The sequence below is a fragment of the Balaenoptera ricei genome, chromosome 12 (assembly GCF_028023285.1).
Source record: "Balaenoptera ricei isolate mBalRic1 chromosome 12, mBalRic1.hap2, whole genome shotgun sequence".
NCBI lineage: Eukaryota > Metazoa > Chordata > Mammalia > Artiodactyla > Balaenopteridae > Balaenoptera > Balaenoptera ricei.
In genome coordinates this window covers 54,847,177-54,865,113 of record NC_082650.1, presented here as the reverse complement: position 1 = coordinate 54,865,113, position 17,937 = coordinate 54,847,177, and the positions used below count along the sequence as shown (strand labels likewise).

General features: G+C 37.3%; 1 protein-coding gene across 2 annotated transcripts in view; it reads left to right on the top strand.

Annotated features, from left to right (window-relative positions):
* Positions 1 to 16,336, top strand: part of LIN28B (lin-28 homolog B) — a 122,204-nt gene extending 105,868 nt beyond the window's left edge. For both annotated transcript variants that reach the window (XM_059942015.1, XM_059942016.1), the window contains exon 4: positions 15,970 to 16,336. In XM_059942015.1, the coding sequence (XP_059797998.1) occupies positions 15,970 to 16,336 (367 nt within the window). The remainder of the gene's footprint in view (positions 1 to 15,969) is intronic.
* Positions 16,337 to 17,937: the final 1,601 nt, after the last annotated feature.

The following is a 17,937-nucleotide window of genomic DNA, read 5'->3' as shown; positions in this document are numbered from 1 at the left end:
GGGCTCGAACCCGCGTCCCCTGCATTGGCAGGCAGACTCTCAACCACTGCGCCACCAGGGAAGTCCCAAATCTTACTCATTTTAGATAGCCTTTAACTAGCTTGTTGTAGCCAGGTCAGCTCCTTTACAAAACCATTCCTATTGCTCCCAATAATTGTGACCATGTCTTCTCTTGAAAAGATGTTAACACTTTCTTTCTCTTACACCATTTGTCAAACTCTATGTTTTATTAGCTGCCAATATACCAGGAAGAATAGTCATCACCAGTTACTATCTGAGTTTAGTGGACTCTTGTAAAACATATTTTAAAAATCATTTTACAGGTAGTTTACAGATATAAAAATAAAAGATGTTGTAAAAAACAACTGGATTAGAAATTAATAAGAATTTAAATGTAACAAGCCCAAATTTTATTCCATATTTTTCTGGTGTGAAGATATACACATCCAAAAAAACGTATTCTTTTTCACCTGTCAGACTGGCAAAAATAAAAACCTTTGTTAAAAAAAAAAAAAGGTATACACATCCAAAGTTGGCAATATCCTTTGAATGAAAGTAATTGCTCATAGCTGAGCTGGGAACATAGCCATCTTATAAATAATGATCTAGATTTCAAATATATTTCTAAGAGTCCAGCTTTTTATTACCTCTAGTTTTTCTTGCACTTCTATCATCAAAATACAGTGCTTTGAAAACTTTTATGGCTCGTAATTTTGTTGAAGAGAGGGTGGTCATTTTCCTCGTCAGTAGCAACAAAATATTTTCATTTTAGATATTGATTAGAATGATCAATTCAGTGAGCTTTTTCATTTCTGTGCTGTTTATCTCCTTTCAGTCAGTGCCTTCAGCATTTATCTACTTATGAACCATATCAAGTAAATTCTCTAGCACAAACTTGATAAAAGGTGAAAGCATCCTGTTACATGTCCTTTTTAGTAAACATATCTTGTCAAAAAAAATACTGCATGATGACATTCTCCTTGAAGGACTAACTGAATAACAGATTTCCTTTTTGTCCATAGAAATATATCATTCATTCATTGATTCTTGAGTTTGATAAAATATATTTCTAGGATATATTATGTGAAGACTCATAATCTGAGATTTAGCTTATATGATTAATTTCATCATCATTATTAGAGTCTGGAGTATTACTGTCTGCCTTTTTGTATTTGTATTCTTTTTCATCTAACAATTGTGAAATATCTTCTATCATTTGCTTCTCTTTGCTGTTATGGACAGAAAATGAAAATTTCTGAATTCTCAACTGTGTTCGATGAAGAGTTAAAAAGAAAAAGACAACAGAAGTCCTGTCTCCTGATGTCTTTTATACCTTCTGGAAAGATCAGACGAAACTTCGGGCATTGCAATAACAAGGGTGATGAAATAGCGATGATTTATTTCACTATTTTATCATCCCTCTAGATGATCACATCATTTTTAAATTTTCTTTTTTTTTTTGTCTGTGAAAGCCTTAAATTCAATATGGTTATTTGCCAGTTATCAGAAAATTATTTAATTGTTTAATTAATAGATTTCTCTGGAGGCAGATCAAAATAATGTTAAGCAGGTTAAGTTCTCTGCAAACAGTTTTGAACACCAGGATTGCATGGGGCAATTGAGTAATGATTTTTATAATCTCAATTCCAGATGAACATGTAGCATAACTGATATTTAGGGTTATAAAATTAGAGAAGATCGAGACTATTGCATCTAGGTATTTAAAATCCTCCCCCCCCCCCACCTTGGGCTTCCCTGGTGGCACAGTGGTTGAGAATCTGCCTGCTAATGCAGGGGACACGGGTTCGAGCCCTGGTCTGGGAAGATCCCACATGCCGCGGAGCAACTGGGCCCGTGAGCCACAACTACTGAGCCTGCGCGTCTGGAGCCTATGCTCCGCAACAAGAGAGGCCGCGATAGTGAGAGGCCCGCGCACCGCGATGAAGAGTAAACCCCGCTTGCCGCAACTAGAGAAAGCCCTCGCCCAGAAACGAAGACCCAACACAGCCAAAAATAAATAAATAAATAAATTTATAAAATCCCCCCCCCCCACCCCACCCCTTGTTTTCTCTTTCTCTGAGTTGCTTCTGGTCTCAGGTGCCTCTCCTCCCAGCTTGGACCAACTCATTTCAATAATGCTTTTATGAGAAAACTTGTCCTCCTCATCCTTTTGTCCCTTCCCACCATCTACCTTTCCAACCCCAACTCTAGATAAATTTGGGTCTCTTCGACCTCCCATTGCCCACTATGGGGCTGGCAAATATTTCTCAGATAAAGTCATAAAATCAGGCTGAGTTGTGGGTTGTGAGGGTAGAGAGATACCAAGATCATAGACAGTTTAAATTGGGAGACAGTCAAGAGAATTCAAGTCTTAGCACCATCTTGCAAGTGAGATGGAGAGTTAGTTAGTAGTAGAGCTAAAAACAAGTGCTGAAGTTTCCTGACCTTTGTTTCAATGAGTTTCCAGCATAGTGAATTGGGAAGTAAGAAAGTTATATAAAATATGAGAGAAGAGAAAAAGCATTAAGGTGGCCTGAAGTTCTGTAAAGGAAATAGTCTAAGCCCCCTCCCCACCCCAGCTTTATTGAAGTATAGTCAACAGGTAAAATTGTAAGATTTTTAAAGTGTACATTGTGATGATTTGATATACGTATACACTGCCAAAGAATTCCGCCCATCTAGTTAATTAACACGTCCATCACCTCACATCTTTATCTTTTTTTTTTGTAAGAACATTTAAGTTCTACTCTCTTGGCAAATTTCAATTATACAGTACAATATTATCATCTGTAGTCACCATGTTATACATTAGATCCTCAAACCTTATTCATCTTACAGCTTGAGAGTTTGTATGCTTTTACCAACCTCTCCCTATTTCTCCCACCCTCCAACCCCTGGCAGCCACTTTTCTATTCTCTCTTTCTATGAGGTCAACTTTTTTTTTAGATTCAACATATAAGTATTTGTCTTTCAGTGTCTGACTTATTACACTCAGCATAATGCCTCTGAGGTTCATCCATGTTGTTGCAAATGGCAGGATTCCATTCTTTCTTATGGCTGAATAATATTCCATTGTGTATATAAAAATGCCACATTTTCTTTATCTATTCATCCATCGATGAACACTTAGGTTGTTTCTATGTCTTGGCTATTTTAAATAGTGTTACAGTGAACATGGGGGTGCAGATATCTTTTCAAGATAAGGATTTCGTTTCCCTTGGGTCTATACCCAAAAGTGGAATTGCTGGATCCTATGGTAGTTCTATTTTGAATTTTTTGAAGACTCTCCGTACTGTTTTCCACAGTGGCTGCACCAATGTACATTCCCACCAGTAGTGCACGAGGGTTCTCTTTTCTTCACATCCTCATCAATACTTGTTATCCCTTGTCTTTTTGATGACAGCCATTCTAATAGGTGTAAGGTGATATCTCATTGTGGTTTTGATTTACATTTCCCCGATGATTAGTGATTAGCACCTTTTCATGTATCTGTTGACCATTTGTATGTCTTCTGTGGAAAAAATTAAATTTTCATATTATTTTCAGCTCCTTAGCATAGTTGGATATAATTCCCAGGATTAAGAAAGAGCAAAGTGTTTCAAGGTATAGGAAAAATAAGATCACTGAGAAGAAACACAAAAACGTAAATTGGGTCCAATAACCCTGAGAATTAAAGTTAGTTGTGCATTTATCTGATCTCTTTTCTAGATTTTATGTGCTTAAAGAACAAGGTCATCATAATGTCATAATGATCTTTGCATCTCATGCAGTGGCTTCTCTGGGATAGATTTACTGTATGAGAATTATAGGACAGTTTTCAAAAAAGGTAACATCATGACTCTCATACAGATATAAAATGAGCAAGTGTTAAAGATTTTATTTAACTCAAATGAGGGAAACAAGCAGATGTTATAACCTTTTCAAAGGAGAATCCAAAGAACAGACACATTTGTAGTTGAGGAATATTGAAATTATGCAAATGGAAGCAACACTAGCTTTTTCCACATGGGAAAGGGAAGTAAATTGGACCTGACAGGGCAGAATTTGCTACTCTACGGGCAAGAATAACTTTGCAATTATCAGCGATTTAAAGAGCTGTAAGATAACTCCCATACAATCAGAATCAGATAATCCATAATTGTGAATGCTAGGTCTAGGCAATGCACAGTTTTCCAGGGAAGCACAACTTTTTCCTTACACATATGTTGTATTCAATTAAATTATAAACATAAAACATATAAAGAGAACTTCACACTCAGTGTGATAAATAACACTTTGCCACTTGTAGCTCTCATATTTTTAAATGTTTATTTGTTTTCTGAAATACATACATTTTTAGAGTTTCAAGATCAAGTATCATCCAAAGAAGGTTACCTCCTTTCACCACACCTACCAGGATATTTGTCAAGAATTTTTTTGTTAGGGAGTTCCCTGATGGCCTAGTGGTTAGGATTCTGGGCTTTCACTGCTGTGGCCTGGGTTCAGTCCCTGGCTGGGGAACTGAGGGCCTACAAGCCGCGCAGCACAGCCAAAAAAACAAAAACAAAAAAAAATAGGTTTTTTTTGTTAGAGAAACACAGAAAAATTCTTTAGTGACTTTGTTTCTTTTGTCCCACTGAGAGAATAAACCAAATTCTTCGTGTAAACTTTACCAGCCAAATTTAAAGGATGACCAAAGGAGATGAAAACTCCATTGTTCAAATGCTAAAGGAATTGTATTCAAGGCAAGCCATAGTTTGGCTTATAGAATATGCACACATAAATTTGTTAATGTGTAGGATCTAGTCATAATGGTTTGCACTAATTAAGAGTATTTGGACATGGCTTGGCTCCGTCCAAGGACCTATCTGCTCTTCTCATACCTACCTTCAGTTTTTACCTCCATCCTTGGCTCCACAGCTGTCTCTTTTTATACTACTGGCTGTGTGTTCACAGAGTCACAGCCTTAAAATGTTCAAGCAGGGAAACAAAATTCCTTAAGGAATCAGTGATGAGAGGAAAGATCTGCAAGGATGCCTTAGCAGCTTGACCATCAATCTTTGGTCATATGAAAAACTGGGATGATGTGAAGGGCAACTGCAACCAGTAAGGAGGGAAAAAAAGAAGTAGCCATGAGGCCAAGAATACCTGACATGGCTTTAATTTTCAAGATGAGACCTACACAGAGAGGAGATAATATCACAGTTTATAGAGGTTATCTGAACATAGTAGCAATTTTCCTTGTTGAGCTTTCACTTACCTACCTATATATGTACATGGTAAACAATTTAAGAACTGCTGATTCTTGGCAAAGAGCAATATATAGCCAGTCACAGGAAGACCAATTGGGCTAGAGGGGGAAGTGAACAGAGGTCATTTACATCTCATCTGTACTTCATCATTTTCCTCAGCAGTAGCTGGTGCTGGAATGGGAGATCAAACTTATCGATTGTTAGAAGCCTTTCCTTGGTGATTTCAGCAGAATAGTTTTAACTCCTTCTGATTCCTGAGTAGCTGTAGAGATAAGGATGGTTTGGCACAGTCTTCTTTTGCATCTTGCACATGAATTAATCCTGAGGGTACGTTTTGGGTAGATCACACCAAGCAATGTGCTCTAGGACGACAGGTCCTCTATAAATATATTTTAATGCTACTCATATAAACATTGTCAAAGTGGAAAGTTTACACATAGTTCTTCTTAATTCAGGAATATAGCAACAATTCAGTGTTAACAGTAAAAATATTAATTCACTAATACAACAATAGGGAGTTGTTTTAACACTATCTTCATAGAAACTCAAATGCTACCAGCATTATTACTGGCATCAGAGGTAATTAAGCCATGGTAACGTCAAAGCTTTAAATAACCAATTTGGCTAAATACCAACAACAACAATAACTCATTTGGCTAAAACTAGGATTGTATCTCTTTTTTTAAAATTTATTTTATTTATTTATTTTTGGCTGCATTGGGTCTACGTTGCTGCACACAGGCTTTCTCTAGTTGCAGCGAGTGGGGGCTTCTTTTCGTTGCGGTGCGCGGGCTTCTCATTGCGGTGGCTTCTCTTGTTGCAGAGCACGGGCTCTAGGAGTGTGAGCTTCAGTAGTTGTGGCACGAGGGCTCAGTAGTTGTGTCTCGCGGGCTCTAGAGCACAGGCTCAGTAGTTGTGGTGCACGGGCTTAGTAGCCCCGGAGCATGTGGGATCTTCCCAGACCAGGGCTCTAACCCATGTCCCCTGCATTGGGAGGCAGATTCTTAACCACTGCGCCACCAGGGAAGCCCCAGGATTGCATCTTTTAATCCAGCCCTCTTTTTGCTTCCAGCTTGCAAATAACCAGCATAAATCTGGAACTGTTATCTAACCTTCCTCTGTGCAGTTCATCAGTCATGCCACTAAAATTGATTCTTGACCTCTATACATCATTCTTTCCTTTGAAATTTCTCATGCTGTCTCTTCCTTCTATGCTTTAATGGAGGAGGTGTGTGTAACAAAATATGAGCGAGTCACTTTTTAATTTTGCAGTCATTTGAATACCTAAGGTTTTTTAACCCTTAAGTATTTTTACTATGTGTTTAAATTTTCTCATATATTGTTTTGATGTTTACATCTGCTTCTCTAGATTGCAAATTACTGTTTCACCTATCAAGTAATCATAATGAAATTTGCCTTTTAAAATTTCTTGTGCCTCTGACCAAATGTTTAATAATGAAAAAATTCAATGTACAACATAAAGAGAAAGATCACTTTAGAATGATTTGTGAAATAATGTCAACCATAAAAATAAGGCTGGTTTCCTGAGCCAGAGCCTAAAAGAAATCATGTGATGAGCAAGAAAAAACATTTATAAAAGTTGACACAAAAGCAGTAGTGGAGTGAGTTGTCCTTCTTCAGGCCAAACCAGTGCTTATTTACAGCAGATGTCACACCTGTGACACTGGTGAATGTGAAATGGTGTGGTGGAAACCAAGCAGCCCTGGGGTTTTACGTTTTCAGCCAGGCTGCTGTGACAGATAAATGAACCAACATTTCCAGATTGCTGTAATCAGATTATTATAATCTGATTCTTCCATCTAAGTAAATACCTAATTTCAACCATCTCAAGATAAGTTAAATTTTGAATGTCTTTCCTTCATATTTAATACCTGCACTAACCTTCTAAAAACACTATACCTTAAAGGTCAATGTGATCAAATATGGTAGATAAATTGACCTTGGTTCCAGCAAGAATGAATTTAAACCAGCAGTTTGGATAGTTGTAACACTGCCATTTCAAAAATACATGTGGCTTGTGTGTGTGTGTGTGTGTGTGTGTTGTCCTAAACTGGACACTCCTCCCTAGCTGTGTTGGGATCATGCAAGCCGTGCTGGCAGAGTGCCCACTGCATGTAAGATTGGGTCCTATTTTATAACAAACTGCTTTTACTCCCAAGAAATTGGAAAACATTAAGTTATCTGTATTTGAGTCCGTCTTTCTCCTTGTTTTTTCATCTTTTCCATTAGCCAGAAGGGATTACCTGTGTGGGATGTCGTTTGTCACCTAAAAGAGAGATAACATTTCTATTTCAAATACAGATTTAATTTATAACCTAGAATTCATTATTATACTCCTTCGCAAGTTGTGGTACAGAGTAGCAAATTCTCAACAAACGATTATTGTTCCGTGGAATTGCCGAATAACCTACAAGTAATTTTTTTAATGTTTTTTTATTGTGGTAAAAGTCACATAATATGAAACATATTTTTCTAACCATATTTAACTATACAGTTCAGTGGCACTAAGTACATTCACATTGTTGTGCAACTCTCACCATCATCCATCTCCCAAATGTTTCACCTTCCTAAACTGAAACTTTATCCCTTTTAAACACTAACTCCCCATTCCCCTCCCCACCCCCGACTCTCAGGCCCCTGGCATCTCCCAATTTACTTTCTGACTCTATTTTTAAACATAATGGAATGAAATACAAAAATGCCTGATGCCTTCCGTGTGGTAGAAGGGCCCTTACATGAAAAAGGCTCCCTTTTCCCCAGTTCCTCCAGTGATTTCTCTCCCTTTCATGTCCTCTACTCTTTAAAAACTGTTATATGTTCCATCCCTACTTCTCTTGACCCTGCACCACCATTCATCACATCTGTCCCCCACATTTTTCCATCTTATCTTCTTGTTTTTATAAGATGATGAAAGGTTTGTGAATAGAACTATTACTATATTTTAGCTGGTTGTCAAGATACTGTGGGGCATTTTTAGCTGGTGTTATGATACAGACGACAGACCGTGGCATTAATCATAGAGAGTGTCCAAAAACTAATAAACATAAGACAATCCAAAAAGCAGTCAGGCAAAGACATCAAACAAGATTTTATATACATATATATACACATATGTATGTATATATTACCATCCAGCCAACTATGCACATACATTTTATTAGTATCTAGTACAAAGTTGTACTCATTGTAGATATTCTTAAGTGGTTTTTTTTTTTTCTGTTTTTCATTTGAGTTTATGAAAATGATTGCATGGGTATTATAAGCAGTTGAATCCCCACTGATAGGCAAGGTATCTAGGTAATTGCACATCATAGAACCGGATGGTAAAAGAGGTTAGTAGTTGGTAAGTAAAAAATACCCTTTGAACTCAGTGCAAACCCCATATCAGTTTAGTAAATGGTCTGAGCACTGAGGTTTGGAGGAGGCACAGAGTATTCATTTCCTCTGCCAGCAGCTTAGAGTTCTGAGTTCACATTAGTTCCATCCACATCAGACTGACCCTTGCTTACTATGACTAACACTAGGCCATAGAGAGCCATCCAAACATCTAGCATTTATTCACCAGAAAGAACTGAATGACAGTTATACTGACTAAATTTTGCTTTTTAAAAATAATATTGAAAACCAATCCTTAGGGTGGTCTAACTAATAAGCAGATTTAAAACCATCCATTATGCACTTTATTTTTCTCTTAGTTTAAAAAACAGAGTGGGCAGTAGTAACTTTATCAACGGTGCTGTTTTAGGTGAAATGTAGTTTAAATATTAGAGGTTTTAAAAATTCCATGACTAACAGATTTTATAAAAAGCAGAGATCTTTTTATTATGTTTATATTCATTTGTATATAGTAGCCAAAAGAATTCGGCCATTAGAAATGTTTGCAGGAGTATCTCTATAGGAAATAAGTTTATATGGTTTAGAGAATTACTGTAGATGGAGGCAACAGAAGATGGAGAATTAAAAGAGTTATTATGGGAAATCAATAAATGTTAATTGGTAATGATGGTGAAGTTTAGAGAATGGAGCAATTGATTCAAGAGCTGTAAATTATCACCCGTTTTGATGACATGGGTGCCTCCCCATTGAACCCATCCTTGATTGATGAACTAAGAACAGAGTAATAACCTCAGAAACAGAGAAACTACTTGTGAAGCTAAACTCAGTAGATTTTTGCAATGTTTTCCTTCCAAAATAAGCAGGAATCGGTGATGGTAAAAAGTTGTGGGCTTTTGTGCTGTTACAGCTAGAAGTTTCAGGGAATCATTTTTAGTTTGCAGTAAAGAAACAAGATCTATACACACCTTTTTCCTCCCTCCCTCCCTCCCTCCCTTCCTTCCTTCCTTCTTCTTTCCTTCCTCCTTCCTTTCAAGGCATCAGTGAACTGTTGAAACAGTGTTTGGGGAGTATTCAGTATTCTGTTTTGAACCACATTCCTTGTGGTTGGGATTACAGAGTGCTCGCTCTTGGTTAAGGTTGTCGGTGGTAAACTCAGGTTTGTAGACAGCTGTGGTTCTCAAGTAGCTGCTCACTATCATCTGGGAAGCTTTTTAAAAAGTACTGATGCCTGGAGGTCTGCCCTCAAAGATTCTGATTTAAAGGTCTAGAGTAGGGCCCAGGCATAAGTATTTTTTAAAAAGCTTCCAAGATGATTCTAGAATTGCTGATGTTGTACAGGTTAACTGTTAGATGACTAACAATAATAATGAAGGTCAAATTATAAAATGGAAATGCAGCTTTATAATTGCTCTTTTTCCTTTTTCAATTACATAAATAATCTATAAATTTTCTGGTTATTTAAAAAAGAAACTATACAAGAATTTATGGAGTAAAAATGAAAGTTCACCTTCACCTTTACCTGTATTCTCTCCGTACGTAACCACTGTTAATGTACTGTTTTTCCTTCCAGTGGTTTTCCATGCATTTAAAAATGCATATTTACTTATAATCATATATAGTGTTTTTGAAACATAAATGAGATTACACCATCTTTTGTTTATTATTCTGTGGTTTGCTTTTTTCACTTAATTTGGCTTGGAGATCTTTCCATGTCAATACATATAGATCTACTTCATTTTAAAAAATATTCTTTTACTTCATTCCTTTCAATATCTGTAGAGTGTTTCTCAGTATATGTGGGCTTTAAGTTCCTTTTTCATTTTCACATATTTGTAGCTCAATGGTAAAGAGCAAAAACTCTGTAGCCAGACTACCTGGTTTTGACTATAAGTATTTATTATTGTTGGTGGTATTATTACCATTTAATTTTTCTATTTTTTACCAATATGGACAATACTCTAGTTAATAATATTTTAGTACCCAAATCATTATGCTTATCAATGAATATTCCTGTAGGGCAAATTCCTAGCGTTAGAGTTGCTGGCTCAGAGAGTATGCATATTAATATTTTGAAATGTGCTGTCAAATTTCCCTCCAAGAGCAATTTACATTTGCTCCAGCCAATAGAATCTCACTGCAGTATTTATTTCAAGGCCTCAATAAATTGTTCACATCACAGTGTGGCTTCATGGGCTAATAACCACAATGGCTGGAATTTATTTTCTTTATTTTGGCTGGAATTTCATTGAGTCAGTTTGATAGCTCTGATTATAGCATATCAACCTGAAGTTCCAATTTATGGTCTGAAACATATGATTAAGGAACATGGAAAAATTACTTACTGATTTTTTTTTTTTTTTTTAAGACAAAAACTTTCAACATAGAAAGTACAAGAGGGGTAGGCGAAAAAAACTGGGCTTTGGCAGTGAAAAGTCTGACGGACTAGTTACAGCCTTTAGATGGAACAGCTCAAAGAGAGAAGCTCACTTCCCCACACCATAGTGACAGAACAGTAACCCAAGTCTCAAGAAAAATCTACTTCAAATCTGTGTGTTTGTTGGTGTTTTAAATTCAGGACCGTTATGTTTTTAGACTTTTACATAATAAAATTTACGTCAGTATCGTTGGGTATAATGTTTTTATATAATGAAAATGCAAGTGAAATTTATTATTTTCAATTCAAATTTCCTTCTCTGTATACTCTCTTGAGTCTTAATTTTCTCATCAACACAATGTTGATATTTAGTACCTACTTCATAGGATTTGGGGGAGGAGTCAATTTTATATTACATATTAAAAACCTTTAGGCACTTCCCTGGTGGTCCATTGCTAAAGAACCCTCCTTCCAATGCAGCGGACGATCCCTGGGTCAGGGAACTAAGATCCCACATGCCGTGGGGCAACTAAGTCCACGCACCACAACTACAGAGCTCGCGTGCCTCAACAAGAGAGAGAAAACCCACACACCGCAACGAAGATCCCACGTGCCACAACAAAGACCCAACGCAGCCAAAAAATAAAAATAAATAAATTTTTAAAAAAAACCCTTTTGCACAATGTCTGGAATATGATAAACTCTTAATAAATTGAACCTCAGTATTATTCCTATTATTATCATTTTAATTCTGTTAACAGTATGTTCAGCCCTGCTGTGGATAGATTATTTTATTTTTAGCATGAGTTAAGGTAATTGAGGGGGGATACTGGCTTTTGTATTTCAAAAGATAAACATGAAAGATTTTCTGGTGTTAAAAAAATTTTTTCTGGTGTTAAATATGTATTTGTTCCATAAGAACCCTTTTTAATAAACATAAATCACCACTAACCAATGTTTTTGAAAACTCAATATTTTTACCATTGTACTTAGGAAAAATATATAAAAGTTAACATTAGTAAAATGTTTTTATTGTTTAATTGGCTTACAGTCTTAGGAGTTTGGATATAAGAATAATAAAAGAAACAAATTTGCATAAAGAATAGGTTGCTTTGATAGAGGTCAGAAAATGTGTGCACTGTTACTGTTTCTAGCTCTGTGGTTCATCAACATTTTCCAACTGTCCTCTTGGTATTTTGGGGCAGATCCTATGGAGTGAATAAGCTATATACCCAGTTGTGAATTTAGGTTGTTTGGAAGCTTTCAGAATAAAATGAGGCCTTCTGGAAGGTTGGCCTAAGACTCTGTCTCTCTTACCCTCAGGAGGTACAGGGTGGGCATATTGCTTCCACCACTCTGGATCCTTTGCTCTCCTGCTCTCTTGGGGTCTGTGATGGCATTTCTGCCCATCCCCCTCCCTCCCATGTTCAGACTGGGATCCAGCACTCCCAGGTCTTGGGCTGATTGACACACAATTGAATTAGATAACAAGTGTTCAGACAGAGTAAAATCGAAAACTGTAGCCTTGATGAATGTCATTAGTGTCATTTCTGGATTTTAGTTGGACTGTATCGGAGTTAACAACGATAATCTCTTCAAGGAGTTGGTTATCGTTTCTCCAGATTAGTTTCTGAAAGTCTTTCCGATCTGTGACTCTTCTTTACCCCTCTGGCCTCCCATTTGAAACTTCACTGATCCTTTCTCTCATCTCTCTTTTCCAGGGATTTTATTATATTCCTTTCTATATTCATCCCTCCTTCCTGCTGCATCGCTTGCACTTTTCCCACTCTGTTCTCTCTCACTGATACTGCTTTACTTACTATTCTTTCAACATTCCCTTCCTCTTTAGAAGTGTATAGATCACTGTATCCTTATCCTTAATGCCTCCCTCTAACCCCCCAGAATATGGATCTAAGTTTCCATATATATTCTTATTAACACTTTAAAATACTTAGAAGCGCCTACGTTATATTTTTTTTCTGTTACACTTTTAGACAAGCAAAGCTGACTTTCTCTCGTTATGTAGTGTCACCTCTCATTTTATTTGATCCCTTCTGGGACCTGTTTTAATGCTCGTGTCACAACATAAAATTCATGCAAATTAACAAAAGCAAGCTGATTTGGAGAGGTGTGGAGAGTGAACAAAGGAGCCTAGTACCGTTCAGAGCTTTGTATGGAGAATGTGGTGTGATATTATTTGTGAGCTGTTCCATTTTCCTGTCGGTCCCTTGGGAAGGAAGGAGTTTCATAATGGGGTGTGACCTGCACTTCTAGTAAGTGTGATTGGCATTGAATGTTTAAATAGAAGAGGAGAATACATATCATTCCTCCCCTTTAAGGCAAAGCACAAATATACTGAATGCAAATCTTTTCAGTGTGGAAGGCAGTCTGGCCTAATGATAGCATGAATCTGAAAAGCTAAGAGAGTGAATTAATTATGCAGATCAAAATGCAAGGAAGCCAAAATTCCGTAGTATCCTTAGAAGTAACTTTTAAAACCCAAATGTAATGGTAAATGCACATACAGAATATGATGGAAGACCCCATTTGAAAAAATGGAATTCTGACATCAGCCCCTTGGTAAATGAGTGGGCAAATGGTTCCCTGAATTGGATAGCAGTGCACATACCACAGTGACTGATGAAATTGATGTGTCAGTGGGAGAGCGGCTCTATTACTCAGTCCTTTAACCTATTTTCTCTCTCTTCAAAAATGAGCTCCTGAGTGGATGTTATCCTCAAGGAAGTGAATTTAATTCAAAAGAAGCTGTTTTATAGATGGGCAAATTTAGTTTAAGAATTCACTTTTCCATTATAGAAGAGAACTATGTGGAAAAACATTATTATAAGTAATATGCTTATACTTCTCAAAGATGCCATTTTTTAGTGTATTTTGGGGACCTGAATTTCAAGCATTAGTAATTTTTATTCTTTAATTTTGAATTATCTCTTAGAACACATGGCTAAAAAAAACATTGAATCTGCATTGTAATAGTTTCATTAACTTATTAAGGTATGTAATTACACAGTAAATAATCATAAAAAATGATTTCTTAGTTTTTCCCGTTAACTTTTGAAAATATGATGCTTTCTTTTTTCCTGACATAAATACTTGTTAATTACTGCAAAGAATAAAAGTCCATCTTGTGAATCCATTATTCTGAAATTTGCAAGGTAATATTGATAACTGGAGAAGCAGGCTGTAGTTATCCTAGTTTTTGCCAAGTAAAAATAAATTCACTCTGTAACTTATCTCAGAAGATAAAATACATAACCATAAGTATCCTACATATACTTCCCAGTAGGTTAATAGTAGCTTGTCTTGGAAGTATATGGTAATATAAGTTATTAAGCTTGCTAGTCTCTCACACATGCACACACACAAATCTAATTAAGTATAATTAACTATTTTGTCATTATGATCTTAAGCTGATTCTCACAGTTACCACCTATTTTGCTATCATTTTTTAAAAACGTGACCTATTGTGTAAATTTCATGAGAATTACGGAGTCATAAATGTATTTGGAAAATAAATTTAAAATAGAAAGCCCTTAGGGGCTTCCCTGGTGGCACAGTGGTTGAGAATCTGCCTGCTAATGCAGGGCACACGGGTTCGAGCCCTGGTCTGGGAAGATCCCACATGCCGTGGAGCAACTAGGCCCGTGAGCCACAACTGGTGAGCCTGCGCATCTGGAGCCTGTGCTCCGCAACAGAGAGGCCGCTATAGTGAGAGGCCCGCGCACCGCGATGAAGAGTGGCCCCCGCTTGCCACAACTAGAGAAAGCCCTTGCACAGAAACGGAGACCCAACACAGCCAAAAATAAATAAATAAATTAATTAATTAAAAAAAAAGAAAGTCCTTAAAACATTTCATTTGGAGCCAAATCAGTAAGCAAATTTTGTATTCAACAAGTAGATTAAAAACCTTTATAAATATAAAATTTTATTCTCTCCAGTTGATGGTGTTTTATTGTTTTTAATATAAAATCTTAGAAGAAAGAAAATCTGACTGAAATTGAGCAATGTATCTTCCAAATAATTTCTCAGCTTTTAGAAGCTGTCAGAATTTCAAACATATAGTACAAACGGTGCCCCCAGTGTGCATTCAGGTATTAATTAAAGATGGATTTATATTTATTTCAATTTAGAAGAATTTACCCTGAAGGAAAACTAACTTCTTACAGAAAGAAAAGAAAGTTTTTCCCACCCCTGAACTAGCATCAACCTTTATTAATCTGATCTAAGTATCAAGAAGCTTTCTTTTAGAGCATTCTTCTGATTCAGACACTTTCTATCTCGTTCTAATATTACTTGGTAATTCCCCAAATACCATTCACCATAGATGTCTGACTTTCTTATTTATCAAATTTCACTGCACTAATTTCTACAATGGGAAAGAATTCTTCCAGTTCAACTGGTTTCCACAGCCAAATAATTAACACCCAAAGAAATGTTAAACTCATAAAATTTAATTTGGTCTATAATTTTCCCAGTTGCTGGTTGAGTTGGTGTTGCATTTTAGTCAACAGCTGTGTTTCTTAACTGCCTTTTCCAAGCTAGCTGGTTGTTTTTTGTTGAACGTGGCTGCCCTCTAGTGGACTAAATTTCCTTTACAATAACCTAACTGTCAATACTATGACATAGTATGAGTGTGTTTCATGTTTCGTAATTGCAATCATTGTTGCTTTTGTTGTGGTCATCCATGTACAATGCTTGGTGTCAGTCGATTTATCTCTTGTAAAAATAAAATACAGTGTGTGTGTGTGAAAAAAAAAAACTGTCAAATCTAAAGCAGTCATTTATATATGGAAGTGATTAGTCTTTCATGCCTTCGGACTCTCGTTTTTCATTGACTTTTGTGTTTAATACAACACGTTTGTTGTTAAGAAGGCATATTAAAATAAGCTGATCTCTTTGACGGTCTGCGTATTTTAGTATATTTTCGACTTCTGACCTATTTTGTGAGACACGCTCCTTCTTAAGGTTTTTTCATTTTTCTTGTTGCAGATGCTACAACTGTGGTGGCCTTGATCATCATGCTAAGGAATGTAGTCTACCTCCTCAGCCAAAGAAGTGCCATTGCTGTCAGAGCATCACGCACATGGTGGCGAACTGCCCTCACAAAACTGTGGTGCAGCTGCCCGCCGGTTCTCAGGGAAGACAGGAAGCAGAGCCCCAGCCGTGCACCGCGTTCCCTCGAGAGGTGGGGGGGGGCCACGGCTATCCGTCACCACCGTTTCCTCAGGAGGCGAGGTCCGAGGTCTCAGAGTGGCCAGGCAGGTCACCTGCAGAAGCTTCCTCCACAAAGTCACCTGCAGCACCAGAAGATCAAAGCAAAAAGGGGCCTTCCGTGCAAAAAAGGAAAAAGACATAACCCTTTTTCTTAACGTATCGTTTTCTCTCCCCGGTTGGGAAGTCTACCTCATGCAAGTACAGGGGAACAGTATTTCACAAACAGCAGCTGACCTGGGATTTTTAACTACTGTTGAGGAACTGTGAATTTTTTTAAACAGACAAATCACTCTTAAGCAAATTACCTTTGAGCAGGGTGTCGTGTGTCACGTGACTCAGAGGATGCGATGCTCTGTGTATCTGTATGTGCATGTGTGAGAGGGAGAGAGCCTGAGTCTGTGTGTGTGTGTAGGAGGATTTTCTATAGAATGTAGACATATATATAAAGAGGGTTTGTCTTTATATATGTGTGTAGAGAGATGTAAGCACACAGCCTCCCTCGCAGAATTGGACATCCCCAAGAATTGAAAACCCAGGTAAAGCATTTTACATGGTTTTGAAAATAACCCTTGCGGAGTTTTTCTTGAAATACCATTCCCTTTATATTACATTAGGAAAAAAAAAACAAAACAAAACATGACTGTTACCTTTTGTGTGAACCAAAGGATACTTCAGATCTCAGCGCTGCCAATCCTATGGTACTAAAGGTTTTTAAGACATCAGTTCTCCCGAATTTGGGATTGCCTCTTTTTCTTGATATCTGTAGAGTGTGTCCCCCACCCCACCCCCTTTGAAGGCAGTACCTTAACTCCATATGCCTCTGACTGCCATAAGCTTTTCTGAATCTGGGATACATAACTCCAGAAAAGACAATGAATGTGTAATTTCTGTGCCGATATTTCAGTGTTTTTAATTCATATGTTTTTATTGTAAATTAGATGCCTATTCAGAGAAATGAAGGGGAGGGCAATGTATAAAGGTAGTGACTTGATTGTTTTCAATGGTATTTTGATACTCGTTATAATCTTTTACCTGTTGTGAGGTTTTTGAGGGACTGTGGCAACAGCAGCTTCCCTTGACCAAGTCAATCCTTCTAACCATCGCTTCGAGTGGAGGCCTCCTTGTTTACTACTGAAGACCTTGGAGGAAAACTCCAGTTGTTTGGTGTATATTTTTGGTGGCTGTTTTTATTCCCCCTGGAGAGTTACCTAACTTGTTTCTAAAACAAACAAACAAAACAGCACAGATGTGAGTAAAATGCCAGGGTTGAGAATGAAAATTTAAGTGGATGCTCACAATTGCCCAATTACGTGTGACCTTGAATAATATTAAAAAGCACCGTGTTTGATGGCGGGCGACTAGAGTGGTGAGCCTGGGGCAGGAGGTTCCCAGACCTCTCCTACCAGAGAGCTGGGAGTATTTTATTACCATACAGTTCATCTTAGGGGAATTCCCTCATGACTGCTACTGAAGACCTATGTGGGAGATTCAGGATGAACATTCAGTGATGGGGACAGAGGTGCTTCTCAGGTTGGTCCTCAGTTACAGTAATAAACTGGCTGGGGGCCAGTCATAGTATTGGTCCCTTCAGGTTTCAGTCATGAAAAGCATTCATTCTGGTGTCATCCTGGTTCTAGATGTTACGGATCAATTTTGGAAACATTTTCCAAGAAGGTACCAATTAGTGGTGATGCTTAACATTGGCAATAAATATAGTTGTGTATGAGCCTGTTGGTGTAAGCT